Consider the following 23,453-nt stretch of genomic DNA (forward strand, 5'->3'; position numbering starts at 1 on the left):
CCAAGGATAAAATATCAAATTAAGCAAAACACAGCGGATGCTGGAATCTGAAACACGAACAGAGGATGCTGGCACACTAAAAAAAAATCTCAGCCGGTCTGGCAGCACCTGTAGAGAGACAAAATAGGGACAGGATTTTCCGGTCCGCCAGCCGCGTGTTTATCAGCCGCGCGCCGTTAGCTGGCGGCGGAATTCTATCCTCCCGCCAATGGGATTTCCCGTTGAAACCACCTATGAAACCCGCTGGCTAAGGGAGGGGGGGGGGGGGGGAGGCGCAGGAATAGTGAATCCCGACGACCAGAGAATTCTGGCCCAGAGTTATCCTTTCCAGTCCACTTGGCTCTTCATCAGAGCTAAAATGAGCCTTGATGGGATATTGTGGGCTTGAGGGAGTTTCAATTTTCCCGCCCAGTGACGTGCTGAGGTTCTACCTGCTTCCGTCCGCCGGGTGGGGGGGAAGAGAGAGGGGAGGTGGCCGATTCGAGGCTCGGGACTCTGGGCGAACAACAACAACAACAACAACCAGGTACCGAGCGGCGCTTGCGTGCGTTCGTGCCCCTCGGAACCGGCGCGGCGTCCGTGCCGAGAGGAGAAAGCGCGCTTTAAATTCAACAGCGGATGCCCGCTGCTGGCCCGGCCCCGGCCGCTTGGGCGGTTTCCATGGAAACGCGTGGCGGCAGAGAAACGCTAGTCTCTTTCTCTCGCATGAACCCTGTTTGCTTCCCTCTTCCCGGTGATCGTCGAAGGAGGGCGTCAAATCCAGGAATATCGGTCGGTATCTTCACCCATCGGAGTGTTTGTCAATCGCGCGCATGAAAGAAGCCGAATTCGGTTCGGTTTGGTTTTCCAAATGTCTACAAAATGGCAGCGAAGCAGTAAATCCCCTGCCTGTAATACCCATGGAGGGGGATTTGTACCCCCTCTATCAGTGCCCAGTCTTAAACTGTAGTGCGCATTAATCCTTTGCAAATGTTTCATTTACAGGGAAATTCTATCTCCAGGGTTGTGAATTGCATTTCTATGCCCCTCACCTGTACCCTCAGCCTAACCTATGCATCTGCACCCCTAGTTCTTCCGCTCTGTTAAACTGTTTCTTTCACTGTTCTCCCCTCGCTCCCCACGTATATAAAACTTCACAATACGCGCCGGCAGCAGAGTGGCAACACTGGTTAGCACTGTTGCCTCACAGCGGCAAGGACCCGAGTTTGATTCCGGTCTTGGCCGACTGTGTGGAGTTTGCACGTTGTCCCCGTATCTGCGTGGGTCTCCTCCTACAGTCCAAAGATGTGCTGGTTAAGTGGATTGGCCATGCTAAAGTGCCCCTTTGTGTCCAATGGTTCGGTGGGGTTATGGTGTTGGGGTGGGGAGCAGGGGGGAGGAGCGGGCCTAGGTAGGGTACTTTTTCGGAGGGTGGGTCAGTCTTGATGGACCAAATGGCCTCCTTCTGCACTGTAGGGATTCTATGGTTCTACTGTAAACCAAACATGCCCTATTTGCTTAGTCTGATTAGCGGTTAGGTCACCCCACAGAATTTATATAATATATAATGCTTTTACTGCAGTTAAATGTAATAAGATGCTTCACATAATCTTTAGTGCAGTCACACGTAGGCTTACATTAACACTGCAATGAAGTTACTGTGAAAATCCCCTCGTCGTCACACTGCGGCGCCTATTTGGTTACACTGATGGAGAATTCAGAATGTCCAAACAGCACGTCTTTCAGAACTTGTGGGAGGAAACTGGAGCACCTGGATGAAACCCACGCAGATAGTGACCCAAGCCGGGAATCGAACCTGGGACCCTGGTGCTGTGAAGCAACAGTGCTACCCACTGTGCTACCATGCCACAGCAGTGTTACTGAACAAAATCTGACACCTCCCCAGCTAAGGAGACGTTAGGACAGATAAGCTTGGTCGGAGAGATGTGGTTTCAGGAGCATGTTCAAGAAAGAAAGAGGGGCAGAGAGGTTAAGGCAGGGGTGGGCAAACTACGGCCCGCGGGCCGCATGCGGCCCGCCAAAGGTATTTCTGCGGCCCACCAAGTCATTAAAAAAAAAAAAAAATTTTTTTTTTTTTAAATTTTTTTTTTTTTTTTTTTTTTTTTTTTTTTTAAAGGTTAATGGGTGGGGGGGCTGTTGGGTTACTTACTGGCATAGGGTGGATACGTTGACTTGAGTAGGGTGATCATTGCTTGGCACAACGTCGAGGGCCGAAGGGCCTGTTCTGTGCTGTACTGTTCTATGTTCTATATGAGGCGCCCAGAATCATAACCGGGTGAAGTAATTATTTTACTTAATATACTATGCGGCCCTTTGTGAATTGTGAATTTCTGAATGCGGCCCTTGCACGGAAAAGTTTGCCCACCCCTGGGTTAAGGCAATGTTTCAGACTTTGCAGTGAATAATTGTGATATTAACAGCGCCCACCATTGTTAAAGGGTAAATCGGGCAGCAACTTCTGGTAATCTCAACTGCGCAAACACAAAAATTAGAAGTTGCCCTGGTGCTGCAGAAACTCCACTCACCAAGAGACTTGGCATTGAAAAACGTACATGAAGTTACTGTACTTTTGTTTATAGTTACTCACTAAACACAGGAAAGGTTAGTGCTTGTCCATTCCAATTCAATAACATTTTAATGGTGTGATAAGTATGAATTACAGTCAAACATTCTCTCTGGCACTGAAAATTAACATTTATTAAGTGGAGTGTCATTCTTTGAGATTGTAATTATAGTTGCAGATTTAAGAAGTTAAAAAGCAGTAATTGTTTTAACTCTGTCTGGTTTCTCTCTTTCAACCTCATTTTCTTTCCCTCTCTTTATTTTGTTGCAATGAAATTGGCATGACCTGTGCATGGTTTAGCATTGAATTGGATATTCTTTACTGACATATCCTGCTTAAGAATATGATTAGTTGCTTGCCCTGTTCACATGGTTCCTGGTGACTACCAAAATAGATTTCTATTCACTGCAAAAAGCCTTGCGAAGTCAGCAGACAAATGTAACGAATGTCTGGTACCCCACAGCTGACCATAAAAGAATGGGAGTGGGACAGTGGCTAGTGCTTGGAGGGGTGCCCCAATACAGGCGGTCTGTATCTGCACCTTTCCACCTCTGACTCTCGCAGCTACCCCCATGCCCTTTCTGCGTTTGCTGCCCAGTGGTAGAACAGGAGCTAAGCACCCCTCCCCCCATGCTGCACCTTCTTTGTAGAATGCTTTTGTGGATCCTCGGGTTCTTTCCAGCCGCCACAAATGCCATAATTAACTTACCCCACTTGGTGAAGAAGACTTTGGGAATGAAGATCGGGAGGGATCTGAATAGGAACCTTGGCAGAATTTGCATTTTTATTGTCTGCATCCTTCTTGCCAGGCAGAGTGGGAGCGAGTCCCACTTCCGCTGGTCTCTCTTTACCTCGTCCACTAGGCAGGACGGGGACACCACTTATTGAGCTGTGTCCAGTTGTGGGCTATCTGAATCCCCCCCCCCCCCGTTCACCCGGAGGATTTGCTCTTGCTCCCTGAGTCCGTCACCATATTCGTCGTTGTTAAGTCTGTCCTTTTTTTTTAAACAGTATGGTCACCCCCCTTGCCCTTGTGTTGAAGCATGCCTGATATGTCTGTCCTACCCAGCTTTTTCCTTGCCCTCAGTTGGTCCTTCTCTCTTAGATGCGTCTCCTGAAGAAAGACTGCTTCGACCCTCAGACTTTTGAGGTAGGCAAAGACTCTGGATCTTTTCACTGGTCCGTTAAGTCCCCTCATGTTCCAGATGACTATTCTGATGGGGGGGGTTTCCCTTTATTCATGGCACCTATGCCTTCCCACCGTCTCCATATGCGACCTGTTGTAACCAGCATTCTACTGTCCCTGAGCCCCTCTGCCGATGGAGTCATCCCTTCCCTTTTCCCATACCCCTGTTGCTTCCCCCTACCCTTCCTGCCAGCCCCACCTTTTTTTTTTACTCCCATACACCAGCCTGCTCGCCAGTGTGGTGGCTCCCCACTGGAAATAGATCACTTTGTACCCGACCCTGGTCGTTTGACGATTTCTCCAGGTCCCGCACCATCGCCTCTTGGGCCTCCAGTCTCCGCTCTGTCCATTGCTCCCTTTATGGGGGCCATTGCTGACTTCATAGCCGTGCATGAGTTCTTCTTTTATTGTCTCTGTGTTTCTGGAGCTGAGCAGAGATAAACTCCCATCAGTTGCTCTGTCAATGAGTGGGCCCACGCTGGTGACCCTGCTGGGTCCACCATGCTCGGGCCTGGCTCACCGCACGTGTCCCATTGTTCTAGGGTTGGGGTCTTCCTTTCTTTGCTCTTGCTGTTTTTGCGGTCTGACTGCTGGTTGATTTGATTTGATTTATTATTGTCACATGTATTAGTATACAGTGAAAAGTATTGTTTCTGGCATGCTGTACAAACAATACATACCGTACATAGGGAAGGAAGGAGAGACTGCAGAATATAATGTTACAGTTATAGCAAGATGTAGAGAAAAGATCACTTTAATACTAGATAGGTCCATTCAAAAGTCTGATGGCAGTAGGGAAGAAGCTGTTCTTGAGTTGGTTGGTACATGACCTCAAACTTTGGTATCTTTTTCCTGACGGAAGAAGGTGGAAGAGAGTATGTCCGGGCTGCGTGGGGTCCTTAATTATGCTGGCTGCCTTCCTGAGGCAGCGGAAATTATAGATAGAGTCAATGGATGGGAGGCTGGTTTGCGTGATGGACTGGGCTACATTCACAACCTTTTGTAGTTTCCTGCGGTCTTGGGTAGAGCAGGCTCCATACCAAGCTGTGATACAACCAGAAAGAATGCTTCTCTGGTGTATCTGTAGAAGTTGGTGAGGGTTGTAGCTGACATGGTTCAACGGCATCTTAGTTAATTGGGTACTGATTGGGAGTTAAGTTGGGGAACCTTGACGCATTTTTGGTGCACGTTGGACAGGTTAAAATTTCTAGTGAGAAGTTCCCAGGAGAGAGAGTCACCTTTTGTGCGACCGCTCAGCTCAGCGCCGCCACCGGCAGTCTCTCGAGATCTCCACTGCTGATTTCTCTTGGTTACTTACTATTGCCCTTAGTACCGATGCTGATTCCTGTCTCTCCCGCTACTCTATTAAATAATTTTATTTATTTATTTTTAAATGTATTTTGTTACAAACATATATCAAAGCAGGTTGCAGCAAATAAACACCCCGGGCAACATACTTCCCAACAATCAGATATTCAGTCTGTACAGATTTTTCCCCTTTTTCACCCTCCCCCACTCCCCCCACCCCCCTGCGATGAACAGCTCCTCAAACACAGTCACAAACATCCCCCACCTTTTCTCAAACTCCCCTGCTGAGCCCCTTAACTCATACTTTGTCTTCTCCAACCACAGGAAATCGTACAGGTCACCCAGCCAAGCCGCTACCCCCAGTGGTGATGCCGACCGTCACTCCAGCAAAATATGCCACCGTGCAATTAGAGAGGTGAAGGCCATGATATCCTCCTCTCCATGAGCTCCTGCTTCTCTGAAACCCCAAATGTTGCCACCAAAGCGTCCGGATCCACCTCCTCCTCCACTACCCTGGCTAAGACCGCGAACACTACCGCCCAAAATCTTCCCAATTTTTCGCAACCCCAAAACATGTGCGCGTGATTCGCTGCCCCCCCCGCCTACACTTCTCACACTCAACTGCTACCCCCTGAAAGAACCCACTTATTCTCGCCCGAGTCATATGCACCCTGTGCACCACATTAAACTGTATCAGGCTCATCCTTGCACAAGAGGAGGTCCCATTTACACTTCGCAGTGCCTCACTCCATACTCCCCAATTGATTTCCCCTCCCAACTCCGCTTCCTATTTCTCCTCGATCTTCACCACCCGCTCACCTCCCTGCTCCCCCAGCCACTTATATATCCCCAATTTTTCCCTCCCCTTCTACATCTGGAAGCAGCGGTCACTCCAGCAGGGTCTCTATTAAATTATTGAACATGATTATCCACTATGACAGGAATTACAGGAATTCTCATAATATCATGAATTCTTAGCCATAATATGTAGCAGCATTGTAGGAACATTTGTAGGAACAGCACCATCTGGAGGTAACATGTATTTGGGAGAGGAGTAATTGAGAACGTCACTGAGAATAGGCGAGTTCCAGTGTAAAATTGAAGGGAAAGTAGAGATAACTGCAGCATGAAATTGGAATCCAAAAGCTTCAAAAAGATATAAAACCGTTGATCATTTAAAGCAGTTTTCCATCATTAATATATAGCTTTTAAATTGAACAAGTGCTTCATAAGGAAAAAAGATTGGGATGCCCTGTTCTTTAGGTTTAGCATTAAAAAAATTAATCAATTTCAACTTGGGTCCTAAACTCAAGTATTTAAATTAAGTTTATCTTCTCATTTAGTTTCAGCAAGCCATATGTTTGCATTTTTACTTGTCATGTACTTCCATAAGGTAAACTTTCAGTGAATTGTCCAAAACTAAAAACAGTAACTTTGGGGCTCATATGGCAACAAAATAGGGATAAATTACTTTGTGGCATTCTTTCCAGCCATGAGTACAGAACCTGCTTGTTCATTAATGAACCAGGGAACCACGAAGACGTACAAACTTCCAATTGAACACCTGGACTATAACTTTGTGGAAAAATGCACCGATGTCAAGTATCTGGAAAAAATTTTAATAGTGCTGAGGTACGTACACATATCTCACTCCTACAACATTATGTGGCATGATGTGCAATGCTGTCAGTGACATTAATTGGTACTTGCAAATCTGAAAAGATTTTCCGCTAATTTGTCAAGGTGGCTACTGTCAGGTATTGTGTACAAAAACCAAAGAGAATCTTTTTCTAAAACAATGATGTTACAGTTTTCAAGAATTTAACTTCAGGTACTGCAAATTGAAACTACCAAGCTTTCTCGGCTTCAGTTAAAATTATAAAAAAATCTAATGCACAATGCAATGTGATGCTAAACCTAATCAAAGCTTTGAGTATTGAAAATATTGAATGTTTTCAACTATTGTATAGTGCATCTTAATTGTAAACCAATAAACCTAAGATATTTGGCATCAACAAATACAAAATACCGTTTTGTTTAACAAGAAAGAATTACACCAAACTAGGCGATGAGAAGTATCAGTGACTTTTAATGTTCAAGAGTATTAATATCTAGCGTTCTTCTGCTATTAGAGCACATTTGCACCCAAAACCATCAGGTCAATTATTTATCATTGCAGGTAGCACTTGTTTCATGAATATCATTTGGAAAAAGTTATTTAAGACTTGAATACTGGAGTGATGGATTTTGTGTACAAGCATGGTTCGAAAGAAAGATTTTAATTTTAGTTTATAAAGGATGTTACTTTTATGAATTATATGGCATTAACTTGATGTGCTAATTACCTTTTTCAAAATAAATTTAGAGTACCCAATTATCATTATTTTTTTTAAGGGCCAATTTAGCCTGGCCAATCCACTTAACCTGCACATCTTTAGGTTGTGGGGGTGAAACCCACGCAGACACGAGGAGAATGTGCAAATTCACACGGACAGTGGTTTAGGGCTGGGATTCGTACCCGGGTCGTCAGCGCTGTAGCAGCAGTGCTAACCACTGTGCTACGTGCCGCCCTTGATGTGCAAAGTACCTTAAGAGAAAATGCAACTCAGTAGTCCAAGTCCAGTCAGGCTCCTATTTTTGAGGGAAGTAATGTAAACATTATTCTATTTGTTATATCTGTTCTATAATTGTACCTCTGTCATTTGCAGAATAATTTATCTCTTCATTTTATTCAGGCTTGCATGAAAAAAGTAATCCTACTTTCCTTACTTCATTACATATCAAGAAGGTTTGATTGTATAAGATTATAGAATTTGTTGGGAAATAGTGATAAATTACTTGGCAATTATAAGACCATGTCACCGTGGACCATTTTTCATATTCATTGGACAATTTGATTTTTTTGGTCTTTGTTTCCCATGTGCTAACATGATTTTGTAGCAGTCAGTTTTTGTTTAGGACATCATTGATGCTTCTACCTTTATGTATATATTCAAGGTCAGGTGAGGAGGGACTTTATCCTGATCTTATATCATTTTGTGAGAAGAAGATTGAAAAGTTGGATCCTAAAAATCGAATCCTTCGAACAAACAATCCACCAGCAACTGCTGCTAGCTTCACTAAAGAAGAATGGCAAGAAATTACCAGTGATATAAAGGTATACGCTGTATTTAAATGAGTAGCGTAGGAATATTTCATAGAGGGTGGGTGTGCAATGACAAATACTTACTAGAATTTAAGAAAAATTGTTTACTGTGTTTTCTTTGCTAACAACAGAAGTCAGTTGGTTAGTGTACTTGCTTTCAAAAGAACCATTTCTCTCCTTGCTTAAAACTCATATTTAGTGTGGTCCCTTAGAGATGATTATACATCATTTCTGATATACAATATTGAATTTATGTGAATTGATACTCATAATGAGCAAATGTGTTTAGCAATGTAGTGTCTACTGCCATTTTGTTTCCTTATGCAATTATTTATTAGGTGTTGAGAAACATAGTTGGCACAGAACAAGTTTTTATTGGACACCTGAGTCATAATCTTTATTGTCACAAGTAGGCTTACATTAGCACTGCAATGAAGTTACTGTGAAAAGCCCCTAGTCGCCACATTACGGGTACACAGAGGGAGAATTCAGAAAGTCCAAATTACCTAACCGCACGTCTTTCAGGACTTGTGGCAGGAAACTGGAGCACCTGGAGAAAACCCACGCAGACATGAGGAGAACTTGCAGACTCCGCACATACTGTGACCCAAGCCAGTCTTCGAACTCGGGACTCTGACGCAGTGAAGCAACAGTGCTAAATACTGTGCTACTGTGCCGCCCACGATAAAATACCTGACTTTGACTTTTGATGTTGATTAATCTATTTTGCGAATTGCCAATCTTTTTAACATTTCTAGACTCCCCTATCATTGTAGAAAGCTTCTTTATATCTAGTACGGTCCTTCGAAAATCCAACAACTTTAATCAAATCGCCTTGGTAGATCCCATGGATTACAAATCTTGTTTATTTCGTATTTCCTCATAATCTAACCTGGTAACATTCTGATGAATCTGTAATGCTGCCCAATGCCAATGAATCCTTTCTAATGGATAGTGTGCAGGCAAATTGCTCCAGATGTGGTCTACCAGGGGTTTGCCCAGGTGTAAAAAAAACTTCCTCCTTTTATATTCTAGCAATCTAGTTATAAAGGCTAGCATCCCGTTAATATTTCTGGTCAACGGAACCACAATGGTCAGGTGAATCAATTAACTAATTATATGACATAAAGAAGCAGTCGCATTACAGTATTTTGAAACTTCATCTGTTCAAGTTTTATTTATGATCTCCAAACTCAGTAGATCATTTTCCACATGAGTTTTTGGTTTATAATGCTGTTGATCTACAAATCAGTCTTTCAAAATCAGAAACTGGCCATATCATTGCTTCAGTTTCTATAGGTGCAACAAACCTTCAAAACTGGTACAGTACAGCATAAATGCTTCTACATACATGAAGACAGGAGAACAATAACAGAGTTGCTTCAGTTTAATCATTAGACCTAGTACCTCCATTTGTATAAGGAAAAACAATGAAAGGATCAGCATGAAAACTTTTAAACGCCTTGTTGATATCGATTACCCTTGGAGTTTCAACACAGGGTATAACCCTAGAGCCGGCTCCCTTCTCAGTAATAAAAGCCAGGTATCTACTCGTATAACTTTTGTTTGGCAAACTTTAAACTCCTTTCAGCATGTTGAGTCAACAAGAAATCCAGCACGGTTCGAATTGCATTAATTTCTTTGATCCACTCCCTACTGAAGTCCAGGTCTGAGGCATTCAAGACAGGTGACCCTGACCTATACAAGAAATTTAGGTACGATCCCCGCAAAGCCAGAGACGCCAAGAGACAATACCAGACTAAGCTAGAGTCCCAGACTAACGACACAGACTCTCGGTGCTTCTAGCAAAGCTTAAACAATATAACAGGCTACAAAGCAAAGCCAAGTAGAATCTCTGGCAACAGAGCACCCCTCCCCGATGAACTCAATGCATTCTTTGCTCATTTCGAGCAGGAAGCCAACAAACCGTTGACAACTGTCCCAACAACCTCTGACACACCCGTACCTATCGTCACAGCCTCACAAGTCAGATCGGTCTTCTTGAAAGTGAAGCCACAGAAAGCAACGGGTCCTGACCGAGTCCATGTTCATGCACTCAGATCCTGTGCGAACCAACTGGTGGGTGTGATTGCAGAATCTTCAACCTCTCCCAACTCCATTCTGAGGTTCCCACCTGTGTCAAGAAGACCACTATCAAACTGGTGCTAAGGAAGTACCAGGCAAAGTGCCTCAACGACTACGATCTGGTGGCCTGACATCTAATGCTTGGAGAGGTTGGTCATGAGACACATCAGTTCCATGCTTCCAGACTGCCTTGATCCACTTCAATTTGCATAAGGTTCAACCGGTCCACAGCAGATGCTATCTCCCTAGCCCTACACTCATCCCTGGAGCATCTCGACAACAAGGACTCCTACGTCAGAATCCTATTCATTGACTACAGCTCGGCCTTTAACACCATGATACCAGCCATGGTCATAGCCAAACTCCAAAACCTAGGACTTGGCTCCTCCCCCTGCAACTGTGTCCTCAACTTGCTGACCCATTGACCACTATCAGTAAGGATAAACAATGACTCCTGTGTTTTTCATGTATGGAATGATCTGCCTGACTGTACGCAGAACAATACTTTTCACGGTGCCTTGGTACACATGACAAATCTAAACCCCCTCCCCGCATGTTTATATTTGGGGATTTAATGTGGTGATGCCATTGAACGTCAAGGGGCGATCGTTTGATTCGCTCTTAGTGGAGATGGTCATTGCCTGCCATTTGTGTGGCACGAATGTTACTTGCCATTGGTCAGCCCAAGCCCGGATTATTGTACTTGGACTGCTTCGGTGTCTAAGGAGTCACGAATGGTGCTGAACGTTGTGCAATCATCAGCGAACATCTACACATCTCCACATTTTCACTTACGTTGGAAGGCAGGTAATTGATAAAGTAGTTGAAGATGGTTGGGCCTCGGACACTATCCTGAGGAACTCCTGCAGTGATGTCTCGGGACAGAGCTGACTGAGCTCCAACAACCACAACCATCTTCCTTTGTATTAGTTTTTCCCCTGATTCACATTGTCTTCAGTTTTAATTTGATGCCATACTCGATCAAATGCTGCCTTGATGTCAAGGGCAGTCACTCTCACCTCATCTCTGGAGTTCAGCTCTTTAGTCCATGTTTGAACCAATGCTATAATGGGGTCAGGAGCTGAGTGACCCCGGCGGAACCTAAAATGAGCATCAGTGGGTAGGTTATTGCCAAGTTGGTGCCACTTGATAGCAGTGTTGATGACTCCTTCCATTACTTTACCGATGGAGAGTAGACTGATGAGGCAGTAATTGCCCGAGTTGGATCTGCTTTTTCTGTACAGGGCATACCTGGGCAATTTTCCACATTGCTGGGTAGATGCCAGTGTTGCAGCTGTACTGGAAAAGCTTGGCTAGTGGTGTGGCAAGTTCTGGAGAACAAGTCTTCAGCACTATGGCTAGAATATTGTCAGGGTCCATAGCCTTTGCAGTATCCAGTGCCTAAAGCCGCTTCTTGGTATCACATGGGGTGTTTTGAATTGGCTGAGGATTACCATCTCTGGTGGAGACCTCCAGATGAGGCAGAGATGGATCATCCACTTGGCACTTCTGGCTGAAAATTGTTACGAATGCTTCAGTTTTGTCTTTTGCAAGGATATACTGGATTCCTTCATCATTGCGCATGAGGGTATTTGTGAAACTTCCTCCTCCAGTGAATTATTCAATTGTCCACCACCATTCATGACTGGATATGGCAGAACTGCAGAGCTTAGATCTGATCCGTTGGTTGTGGAATCGCTTAGCTTTGTCTATCACTTGGTAGTTATGCTGTTTGGCATGCAAGTAACTTCATTGTATTTTTTTCGATATACCTGGCGCTGCTCTTGGCAGGCCCGCCTGCTCATTGAACCAGGATTGATCCTATCTCTCCACAGATCTGGCCAGACCTGTTGAATATTTCCATCAATTCAGTTTTTATTTTAGATATCCAGAACCTGCTTTTGCGTAACCGTAAAACGTTGATATCTTCAGTTCTTGTTTTTTGTGATTTACTGTTATGATAAAATGTCTAAAATACTCTGGACGTTACTCTCCTCTTGCTGTAATATTTTTGAGTTTCCCAGTCGCATTATAATTAATGTTCCGCTGGAGTTACAATTTCTGGATATGTTTGTTAGTGTGATACTGCGTATGTCTGTTGTGAATTTTATTTCTGTCTTGTACTATAAAACTATTAATATGATAGAATATGATGGCTCATGACATTGGAGCATTGACACACTATGCAACAAATGATATGTATTTACAGCATGATTCTCCTTATAGTGAGTCCACTACCCTGTCTAGTAATCATGTAGAAGCAAAATGCTTCCCTGAGGCTAGGCGGCAAAATTGGGGAGAGTGTCATCCCAAACTGTAGAACAGAATTGCAGATGTTTTAGTGAAGGATTCCAGTCCATTATTTTGTATAACTAAACTATATAGTAGAGGATAACTCCAGAAGGTAACTGGAGAATGCCATAGATTCTCTGCTTAGATGGGCTTTTTGGTTGGCATGGATCTGCTTGGGCGAAGGGCCTGTCTCCATGCCGTAGATTCTAAAATAATAGAAAAAACAGAATTCACTGGGTAAAAAAATAATAGTTTTAATTTATTATTTAATTGTTATTATTTTTAAAAATAAATTTAGAGTATCCAATTCATTTTTCCAATTAACGGGCAATTTAGAATGGCCAATCCACCTACCCTGCACATCTTTGGGTTGTGGGGGCACGCAACCCACGCAAACATGGGGAGAATGTGCAAACTTCACACCAGGATCGAACCTGGGACCTTGGTGCCGTGAGGCAGCAATGCTAACCACTGCGCCACCGTGCTGCCCTAGCTTTAATGTATTATATATATTTTTTAAATAGGGTACCTTAAAATTCAGAATATCAGCAATGATGCTGCATATGTCACGACCCCTTGGGCTAGTGTATGGCCAATTCCAGCCCCACTTGACCTGGAGTCGTTTGGGTTACTGGCTGTGCGGAGTCTGCACGTTCTCTCTGTGTCTGCGTGGTTTCCTCTGGGTACTCTGGTTTCCTCCCGCAAGTCCCGAAAGACGTGCTGTTAGGTGAATTGGACATTCTGAATTCTCCCTCCGTGTACCCAAACAGGCACCATAGTGTGGCGACTAAGGAATTTTCACAGTAACTTCATTGCAGTGTTAATGTAAGCCTACTTGTATCATGGGAATGTCACTTTAAGAAATGTTTGTCTGCTCAAGTGGCTGCAATGATGTCAGAGTGTGGGTGGAGCTGAGCTCTGGCTCTGCTTTTTAGTTTTGCTTTGAGGAAAAGATTTGGTGTCTTTTTTTTAGTTTTGTTTTAATGTTGGAGCTGCAACCATCCAAAGAAGGTGTAATTTTGATATCTCTGCCATCTAAAGACTATCTCTAGATCATTTGGTGAATTCAGTGTGATACCTGCTCTCAGTAGAGAATTTAAACCTGATGTGCTTCTGTAAAAAGGGTTTTTATCTTATGGATGTTAAAAGGAAAGTTTAAGGATTACTTGTGTTGTATTCTTCGGGGGTTGTATTTGAATTGATGGTTGCTAAGATGTTCACTGTATTTTTTAAAAAGGTTAACTGAGTTCATAGAATAAACATTGTTTTGCTTTAAAAACATACTTTTCGATTTCTGCTGCACCACACCTGTAGAATGGGCTGTGTGCTCCCCATACCACAATATATTAAAAGTTGTGGGTCAGGTGATCTCCATGATATACTTTAGAGTTCTCTAAACCCTGGCCGATACTTGTAACAATAATAAAGATTATTAAGTGAAATTAGATGTTATTTTAAAATACATGACGACCTTGGCTGCGCTATTTTATATATATAATTTACTTTGAAGTTGTTATTTTCAGGATATATATCAGTATGTCATGTGAATATAAAGATCTGTATGAAACTGAAGAGTTCAATCACATTTCACCTTTTAGGAGTTTTGAAATTCGCAATTTTTAATATTCTTTCCCACTGTAGATTGATGAACGATAAATATTTTTTTCTTATCCTTTCTTTGACTAGAGTTGGACGGACGAGATGAAGCAAAAGGAAAATGAAGTAAAATATAGAAAACCAGAAGTTGAATGTTTTGATTCAGAAAACCATGCACCTATTCGTGGAGCTAATGCTTCAGTTCTTTCCCATCAGGTAAAAGTGGAAGTTTTAATTTTCTTTCTTCTATCTCCTACTTATGTTCCAAAAGCTATCCACTGGATTATTTTTTGTTGCACCTACTCTGTAATCAACAAACGTATTTACGTCTGATTTCTCCTACTCATTGTTCATATATTAAGATTCTGATCTCCGTAGTGCAATCAAATGCAGAGATATAGCACTTTCCTGTCCCACAGGCAATAAGGGAGAAGAACATTTGTGAATGCCTGGAAGCAAGTCATCCGTTTCCTGTTATTCGCAAGAGAGCAGTTTGTTACACAGAAGACCCATGGAAAATATAAACATAGGTTTCCAGTGATACACAACATTGTGAAAATTATTATTTATTATGCTAAACAACAGCAACTTGCATTTATAAGATGCCGTTGCAATTTAGTAAAATGACCCATGCTGCTTCACAGGGATTTTTGCCATTTAGTTGAATTAAATTCCATATCCAACACAGGAACACAATAAAATATGCCAGGCTTAACTAAGTAATCGAACCACTTGTCGATGTAGAACTATGTAGATGACAGATAGCATAAACACAGTTTTAAAATTGAAATATTCCCTTGAAAATTATTGTGAAGCATCTCTTAAATGAGTAAACACATTACAACCTGATAGAGAGCCACAGAGATTCGGAAGATCCCAGCTTTAATCCTAGCCACTGACATAAGTTGATCTCAGTTAAGAATAGGATACTGTATTTGGCCTCTCGTTTGTCTCTGGGCTAGGGAGAAAAAAAGAAATCCATTCTCTACCCTACCCCACCCATGATAATGCATATATACCAGCATTAGTCATACCTTCAGCTACCAGATCTCAAGCCTCTTTATATGGTTAGCTGGACTTCAGTGAAACAATAGTTTTTTGTTTATATATTTGACAGTTGTATTGTTTATTTCACAGAATGACTTGGATAAAAAAAAGTCAACAGACAGGAAAAGAGTTATCCCAAGAGATTACAGAGAATGGGATAAGTAAGTTGATTAACAATATTCATTTAATAACTAGCCTTAATGAAGATCGATATTGGGAGAAAATATATATTTTTTTTAAATTTAAGTTTTAGAATATCTAATTCATTTTTTCCAATTAAGGGGTGGCCAATCCACCTAACCTGCACGTCTTTGGGTTGTGGGGGTGAAACCCACGCAGACACTGGGAGAATGTGCAAACTCCTCATAGACAGTGACCCAGGGCCGGGATTCGAACCCGGGTCCTCAGCACCATAGGCAGCAATGCTAACCACTGTGCCACCGTGCCACCCAATTGGGAGAAAATATGATTGAATATATTCTAAGGAACTTTTAAAAATATACATTGTAATTTCAGGGAATATTTATTTATGTGATGATAATAACTTTGAAACTGATCAACATGTCTGCACCAGTCAATATTGTTAGGATTCCCCAGATAGAATGCTAACTTTTAAAAGGAAATTTGAATTTTGATGGATTTAGATCCTTTGATTGTCCGAAGAGCATTTTCGATACTGTTAAGTCTCCGTGACTATGAATTCCCAGCGACCCAACTAATGGAATTGAACAAGATTTCAAGATTTAAGACTTTTACTGCAATACACAAAATAAAAGCCTCATTGACTACACAAAACTTCAGTTGGCAACTTATATTCTAAACTACAGAAAAGATCCCCATTTAACATTTAAAACAACCAAAAAGCTCCCACCACGGTTATAGTTTACTCTGTTCTTTTAAGTTCCTACTCCTGTTCTTCCTGGACAAGTCCAATGTGATTCTTAGCTCCTGAGAACTTGCTTTCTTATCCTTTTTCTTTTTTCAGCCATATAACTCAGACTTCCTGAGCTAATTTTCATGATAAGGGGCAAATTGGAGATTCATTTCTCCAGTTAATGCTAGATGAATCTTCTGATCTCTACCTCTCACCTCCCATGTTCCCTCACATCCCCACCCGCTCCTCCATGCCAACTCATGTGTATTCATGCCAACCCACCCAACCCAAGTGGCCTTGTAGCCCCCATAGCAACTCATTGCCAACTCATGGCCCTTCCATGTCCATTCACCTAGCATACATTGTGTACATAACCAATGAGTCAAAGGATAAGAATGCCATGTGTGGAGCTGCTCAGAAGAAAAAAAACAAATCTTCTTGTAAAAAGGAAGCCGCTTTTCCACAACCTTGTAAATGAATGAGCCAGAGAAGACAATTGTAATTTTAGTAGCAATGGCTTTGAACACTTTGCATCCCTTATCTTGTGCAAATAAACACTGACAAAAGAGATCACAGAAAAAACAACTTATTTTAACCACTTAAAAGATGTCAGTCAAGCAAAGTCAACCGTCCTCTCCAATTGTCAAAACATCCCCCCATCCCCCCCCCACCGCACTGAGATAATCCTTTTATGAGCCTGAGCTCTTAGCCAAGCAATCTTAGAAGTATTTTCTAAAATTACTCAAATTCTGTATCTTGTGATGAGTCCTTGAGAAATTGTCCCAACTCTGTGAAAATGGAAGGGTTCAGGGAGATGCATACCTCCACAGTGGAGCCGGTCAGGTCGGAAGTACAGTGTGTGGGCTTGCTACCCATACCCATGACCTGCCTGCCATTTTTAATGGCAATTGAATCTTTCCAACTCCATAAAAATCTAGTAGTTTGCCATCACTGGGGCTGGTTTAGCACAGGGCTAAATAGCTGGCTTTTAAAGCAGACCGAGGCAGGCCAGCAGCGCGGGTTCAATTCCCGTACCAGCCTCTGAACAGGCTACTGGGGGCTATTCACAGTAACTTAATTTGAAGCCTGCTTGAGACAATAAGCAATTTTCATTTCATTTTCATCACCACTGATGCTCTGGTCATTGTTTATATGCACGAGTACCATGCCCCTTCTCTGTAAAACAATTGGGGGACCCTTTAGTCATTAACACCCAAGCAACTCAGGCAGAATTCAGAACAGGCCACATGACCCTGTCAGGGTCAGCACGGTAGCACAGTGGCTGCACAGTTGCTTCAGAGCTCCAGGGTCCCAGGTTCAATTCCCGGCTTGGGCTACTGTCTGTGCGGAGTCTGGATGTTCTCCCCGTGTCTGTGTGGATTTCCTCCGGGTGCTCCGATTTCCTCCCACAGTCAAAAGATATGCAGGTTAGGTGGATTGGCCATGCTAAATTGCCCTTAGTGTCCAAAAAAAGGTTGGGTGGGGTTACTGGGTTACGGAGATAGGGTGGAAGTGTGGGCGTGGGTAGTGTGCTCTTTCCAAGGGTTGGTGCAGACTCGATGGGCCAAATGAACTCCTGCTCTGTAAATTCTATGATTCTATGACCTCTTCCATTTCTCCATTTTCCCCTAAATTATAGAGACTATCTGAAAACAGTGCATTCTTATAAAACCTTGTATTTGGATCGTTATAAATAACTTTACAACATTGTGTGTTTTGAAATTGGGCAAAGTAACATGATAGCTTAAAAATATTATAGTGAGTAATAATTCTTAAACAGCATTTTAAATGATTCACACACTGCCTAAGCTAAATGGAAATTTATAATGCTCTGAATGTTTATCCCAGATTTGATGTGGAAAAAGAATGTGCCAAAATTGACGAAGGGAAGCAAAAAATCAGTTCCACTACTATCATCAATGATGGCATTTCTGGAATAGGGAAGGGAATTGACACAACAGGTAATTATGGTTCAGTCACAGAAAACCATGTACTTTTGTGCTATGCTATGTTAAAGGTCTTGTGTAGCTTATCTTTGTCCCTCATCATCAAAGAGGTGTAGCGAGGCAGTACAAAGTGTGGAGCTGTGAGTGGGGGAAAAGAGATTTTGTGCGCGGGTTTGTAGCTGCAGGATGGGAGGGAGAAGGTAATGCAGAACCACCTAGAGGCAAGAACCTGCCATGACATTGTGAAAGGAAGAGTTGGCAGTTTTTCCATTGCAAAGGTCCTTTGGCAATTGTGTGCTGTAACAATTCCAAAATAAAAGCGTTACTCAAAAACTGTGAAATATTTCAATGAATTATATGATATTAATCCTGTTAATGTGTTAGTATTGCTATTTTTTAAATTTCTATTTATCAATGAAGATTATTATACCTAAGCTAACTTCATGCTGAAGCAGATTTGTGTATAATTTTTGTTTCTTAGGCATGACTGACCAGGAAAAGATGGTTTTAGCTGATCGGGAAAAGGACAAAGGGAATGAAGCTTTCCGAGCTGGTGACCATAAGGAGGCTGTGCTTTACTACACCAGGTACTTTTGTGCACTTAACTTTTGACATCTTTGGAAGAATGATTTTCATTTATATGGTATATCATATCTTTCAGAAATGTCTCGGAACACATCACACACAAGAAGTTACTTGAAATGCAGTGACTGTTACATGAACTAATAAAGCATCAACTTGTGCACAGAAAGAATATTTTTCATTGAAGGGGCAATTTAGCGTGGCCAGTCCACCTATCCTTATTTCACTTAATGTAAAATTTTAAAAAGTTAATGACGAGACCCACTTGTTGCTTCCTTGTTTGTTACCTGTGAGAACGTTTCAATTTGATTGGCTGTTGGATAGTATCACTTGATGGCATAGCCTTTGCTGGACATAAGGGGTGGGATTCTCTGATCCTGAGGCTAAGTGCTGACGCCATCGTAAACGCCGTTGCGTTTCTCGACGGCGTCAACATGACCTCAGGAGCAGCGATTCTGACCCCTACAGGGGGCCAGCACAGCACTGGAGCGATCCACGCTGGCCCCGGCGCAACATGGCGTAGGGCTACAGGGGCTGGTGCGGAACAAAAGAGGTCCCCAGCCCGAGAGGCCGGCCCGCCGATCAGTTGGCCCCGATCACGGGCCAGGCCATAGCGGAGGGCCCCCCCCCCCTTGGGGTCGGATACCCCCCAAAACCAGGCCACCCCCGGCCTGGGCTGAGGGAATCCCGCCCAAGAGATCTCCAATAGCTTGTATTAGGATAGAAATAACATCAGGAAAGAGGAAATAATAAAAACCCAAGATTTAGGAGGAATAAGTAATGCCGCCCTTTGAATCTGCCCTGCCATTCAATACGATGATGGCTGATATTCTACCCCAATTCCACCTTCTCACACTAACCCATATATATCATCCATTTCCTTAGAATCCAGAAATGTATCAATCTCTTGAGTATACTTTTGTAAAAAAAACAAGACTGACATTCATAACTCTGGGGTAGAGAGTTCCAAACAATCACAATCCTGTGAATGATGATTTATTTCTTATTCGTAGTCCCAAATTACGGATTCCTTATTTGAGAGTGTGTGACCCCTAGTTCTAGAATCTCTAGCCAGGGGAACAGACATCAGCTCATACCCTGTCGAGAACCTTAAGAATTTCAAGTTTCAATCAGATCATCCCTCATTGCTTTAAACTCCAGAGAATGTATGGATAGTCGACTTAATCTCTGCTCCTATGACAGTCTCCTCATCCAAGAAATACATTCAATTAATCAATTTTGCATTCCATTTAAAGGAAGTACTGTATATTCTTCCTTGGATAGGAAACTAAAACTATACACTGTATTCCGGATTACACTCAATCCCTTCATCTAAATCATTGATATAGATTGTCAGCAGCTGAGACCCAGATCCTTGTGGTGTCTGGATATTTACAACCAGCCAACTTATAAATGATAGACGTACTAGATATTTGTGGATGGCTTTCTTGAGGTCAGTGGTGAACACCTTCACTTTGTTACTGACAGTAATTCCCAGGCCATACATTGCTCATAGCTGAAGTACCATTTGCATATTAAATTCAGTCAAAGCACATATGTAAGAGAATGGATTCTAGCTTTTTTGCAAAGTATATCATTTACATAAAAATGATCTCCACATGATTTGTAATCTCTTATTGCAATATAATGGTGTGAACACCTTTACTCTTAAGAGAAAGTTAAAAGATGGTAACAATTTTGTGCATAGATCAGATGATGTGTTCAAAAGGTTGCTGTCCATCTTCATTTTTTTTTAAATTTAGAGTACCCGATTCATTTTTCCAATTAAGGGCAATTTAGTGCGGCCAATCCACCTACCTAGCACATCTTTGGGTTGTGGGGGCGAAACCCACACAAATACAGGGCGAATGTGCAAACTCCACATGGACAGTGACCCAGAGCCAGGATCGAACCTTGCACCTTGGCGCCGTGAGGCAGCAGGGCTAACCACTGCGCCACCGTGCTGCCCCTGCTGTCCACCTTCATGGTGTTCAGTTTACAGGCTTGACATAGTCCTCTGAAAAGTGCCACAGACAACAAAAATTAGCAAGTTACCTGTACTAAGTTGAGTAATTCAACCCACTGCTAGACTTTAGAATGTCCACACAATAGTTTTGTATAGTGATGGCCTTTGTTTAGTTGAGGAATTTTCATGACAATATTTTCATGGAAGTAGACATGAAATCAGTGAACACACTCAGAATGTTGCAAAAAGGCAGGGGGTGATTTTTCATTTACTGAGGGAAAAACCCAAGAAGAGCCAGTACAGCACTTGACCATCAAGGTGTCTGGTCGCAGACAAGTAGATAATAGACTCATTACCATTAGATTATTTAAGACTCCTGTATTTCAGATTATTCCATATTTTTGCAGATTTCAAACTGTTGCATTGTGTGGGCATTGAGATTAATAGCAATAATTCCTTAATGTCTGCAACCAGATTGTTTTGGAATCCACCTTGCAATTGCGTGCAAAAGGTTCCCTCCAGTATGCACTAATGGAGGGGAAAGACTCCCTTAGGTTATCCAACTTTGCTAATGAAGTATATTATTGAGGGCAAAAATGGTGAAAATCAGAAATATAATTTGATCTTTCTTTTAAGTTCTTAAATTAAGTGCATATTTGTTTTTACAAGATTCAAGCATAACCATGAACCTTTAATGAAATTATCTTCAAATTTCATGTCCAGTATGCCTGTGAGATTAGTACTAGTATGGCATTAACATATTAAATACTAACCTAACGGAAAAGTTGAAAACATGAACAGTTCAATTTAATTTGAATGATGGGACTCCTATTTCCAGGTATCACAAGCTGCTCATGCAAACTGTAAAAGTTTCTATAGTTGTGTAAAGAGAAAAAGATTGATAAAAACTAATATAGGCCCCTTCCAGTCAGAAACGTCTGAATTCATCACGGGGAACAAAGAAATGGCTGAGGAGCTGAATTCGTACTTTGCTTCTGTCTTCACAAAGAAAGACATTGGGCAGCACGGTAGCACAAGTGGATAGCACTGTGGCTTCACAGCACCAGGGTCCCAGGTCCGCTGGGTCACTGTACGGAGTTTGCACCTTCACCCCGTGTCTGCATGGCTTTCCTCCGGGTGCGCCGGTTTCTTCCCACAGTCCAAAGACATGCAGGTTAGGTGGATGGGCCATGATAAATTGCCCTTAGTGACCAAAAAAGGTTAGGAGGGGTTATTGGCTTACGGGAATAGGGTGGAAGTGAGGGCTTAAATGGGTCGGTGCAGACTCGATGGCCGAATGGCCTCCTTCTGCACTGTATGTTCTATGTCTATGTCTATAAATAGTGCACTGGAGTTTCGGACAAACAGAATTTAGTGAGGAACTGAAGGAAATTAATATTAGTGGAGAAATGGTTCAGCGAAATTAATGGGATTGAAAGTGGATAAATCTCCTGGGCCTGATAATCATCTTCCCAGAGTACACGAAGTAACACGAAGTAACACGAAGTAACACGAGAAATAATAGATCCATTGATGGCCATTTTACAAAAATCCTTTGGACTCTGGAATGGTTCCTACAGATTGGAGGGTAACTAATATAACCCTGCTATTCAAAAAGGGAGGTAGAGAGAAAACAGAGAACTATAGGTCAGGAGCCTAACATTGGTAGTAGGGAAGATGCAAGAGTCCATTATCAAGGATTTCATAGCACAACATTTGAAAAGCTGTGGTATAATCAGCCAAAGTCGGCAGTGATTTATGAAAGGGAAATCATGTTTGACAAATCTATTGGAATTCTTTGAAGATGTAATTGGTAGAGTTGACCATTGAGATCCGGTGGATGTGGTTTATTTAAACTTTCAGAAGATTTTGATAAGGCCTCGCATAGCAGATTACTATTTAAAGTTAAAGTGCATGGTGTTGCGGGCAGTGTTTTGAGATGGATTGAAAGCTAGTTTGTAGACAGGAAGTAAAAAGTTGGAATAAATGAATCTTTTCTGCGGGATTTTCTTGGGCTGAGTGAGTGGGTATATACATGGCAGTATAACATGGATACACATGAGGTTATTTAAATGGGTTTAAATTGCGAGAGGTGGATACTCAGGGAGACCTTGGTGTTCTTGGCCATCAGTCACTGAAAGTATGCACGCAGTTACAGCGGGCAGTATAAAAGCAAATATTATGTTGGTCTGCATAGCGAAAGGATTTGAGTATAGGAATAGGGATGTTTTACTACAATTATATAGGGCATTGGTGAGGCCAAACCTGGAGTTTTGTGTGCAGTTTTGGTGTCCTTTTCTGAGGAAAGATGTTTTTGCTATGCAGTGAGTGCAGCAAAGGTTTACCAGCTGATTCCTGGGATGGCGGGACTGTCCTATAATGAGAGACTAAATCGGTTAGGATATCATTCATTGGAGTTTGGAAGAGCAGAGGGGGATCTCATAGAAACTTATGTTATGGGCCAGGGTTTAGAGAACTCCAAAGTATATCATGGAGATCACCTGACCCACGACATTTTCTAGATTCTGCTATGGGGAGCACACGGCCCACTCTACAGGTGTGGTGCAGCAGAAATCTAAAAGTAATTTTTTTAAGCAAAACAATGTTTATTCTATGAACACAGCTAACATTTTTAGAACATACAGTGAACATCGTGGCAACCATCAATTCAAATACAACCCCCAAAGAATACAACACTAAGCAATCGTTAAACTTTCCTTTAACATCCATAAGATAAAAAACCCTTTTTACAGAAGCACATCAGGTTTAAATTCTCTACTGAGAGCAGTTATCACTTTGAATTCACCCAGATAATCTGGAGGTAGTCTTTAGATAGCAGAGAGATCAAAATTACACCTTCTTT

At 42.2% G+C, this 23,453-nt stretch overlaps 1 protein-coding gene across 6 annotated transcripts in view; it reads left to right on the forward strand.

Moving 5' to 3' along the window:
- The first annotated feature begins 449 nt into the window (after positions 1 to 449).
- LOC119972765 (sperm-associated antigen 1-like) overlaps positions 450 to 23,453 on the forward strand; it is a 179,118-nt gene continuing 156,114 nt past the window's right edge. For 2 of the 6 annotated variants that reach the window (XM_038810095.1, XM_038810100.1), the window contains exons 1-7: positions 450 to 526; positions 6,548 to 6,689; positions 8,055 to 8,214; positions 14,266 to 14,391; positions 15,313 to 15,383; positions 17,945 to 18,057; positions 18,524 to 18,629. In XM_038810095.1, the coding sequence (XP_038666023.1) occupies positions 6,550 to 6,689; positions 8,055 to 8,214; positions 14,266 to 14,391; positions 15,313 to 15,383; positions 17,945 to 18,057; positions 18,524 to 18,629 (716 nt within the window). In that variant the 5' untranslated portion in view covers positions 450 to 526; positions 6,548 to 6,549. Of the gene's footprint in view, positions 527 to 618; positions 772 to 2,897; positions 3,714 to 6,543; positions 6,690 to 8,054; positions 8,215 to 14,265; positions 14,392 to 15,312; positions 15,384 to 17,944; positions 18,058 to 18,523; positions 18,630 to 23,453 lie in introns of those variants that run through there. The other 4 variants (XM_038810097.1, XM_038810098.1, XM_038810096.1 and 1 more) reach the window with 4 other exon arrangements.

Source organism: Scyliorhinus canicula, chromosome 10, assembly GCF_902713615.1.
Source record: "Scyliorhinus canicula chromosome 10, sScyCan1.1, whole genome shotgun sequence".
Lineage (NCBI taxonomy): Eukaryota > Metazoa > Chordata > Chondrichthyes > Carcharhiniformes > Scyliorhinidae > Scyliorhinus > Scyliorhinus canicula.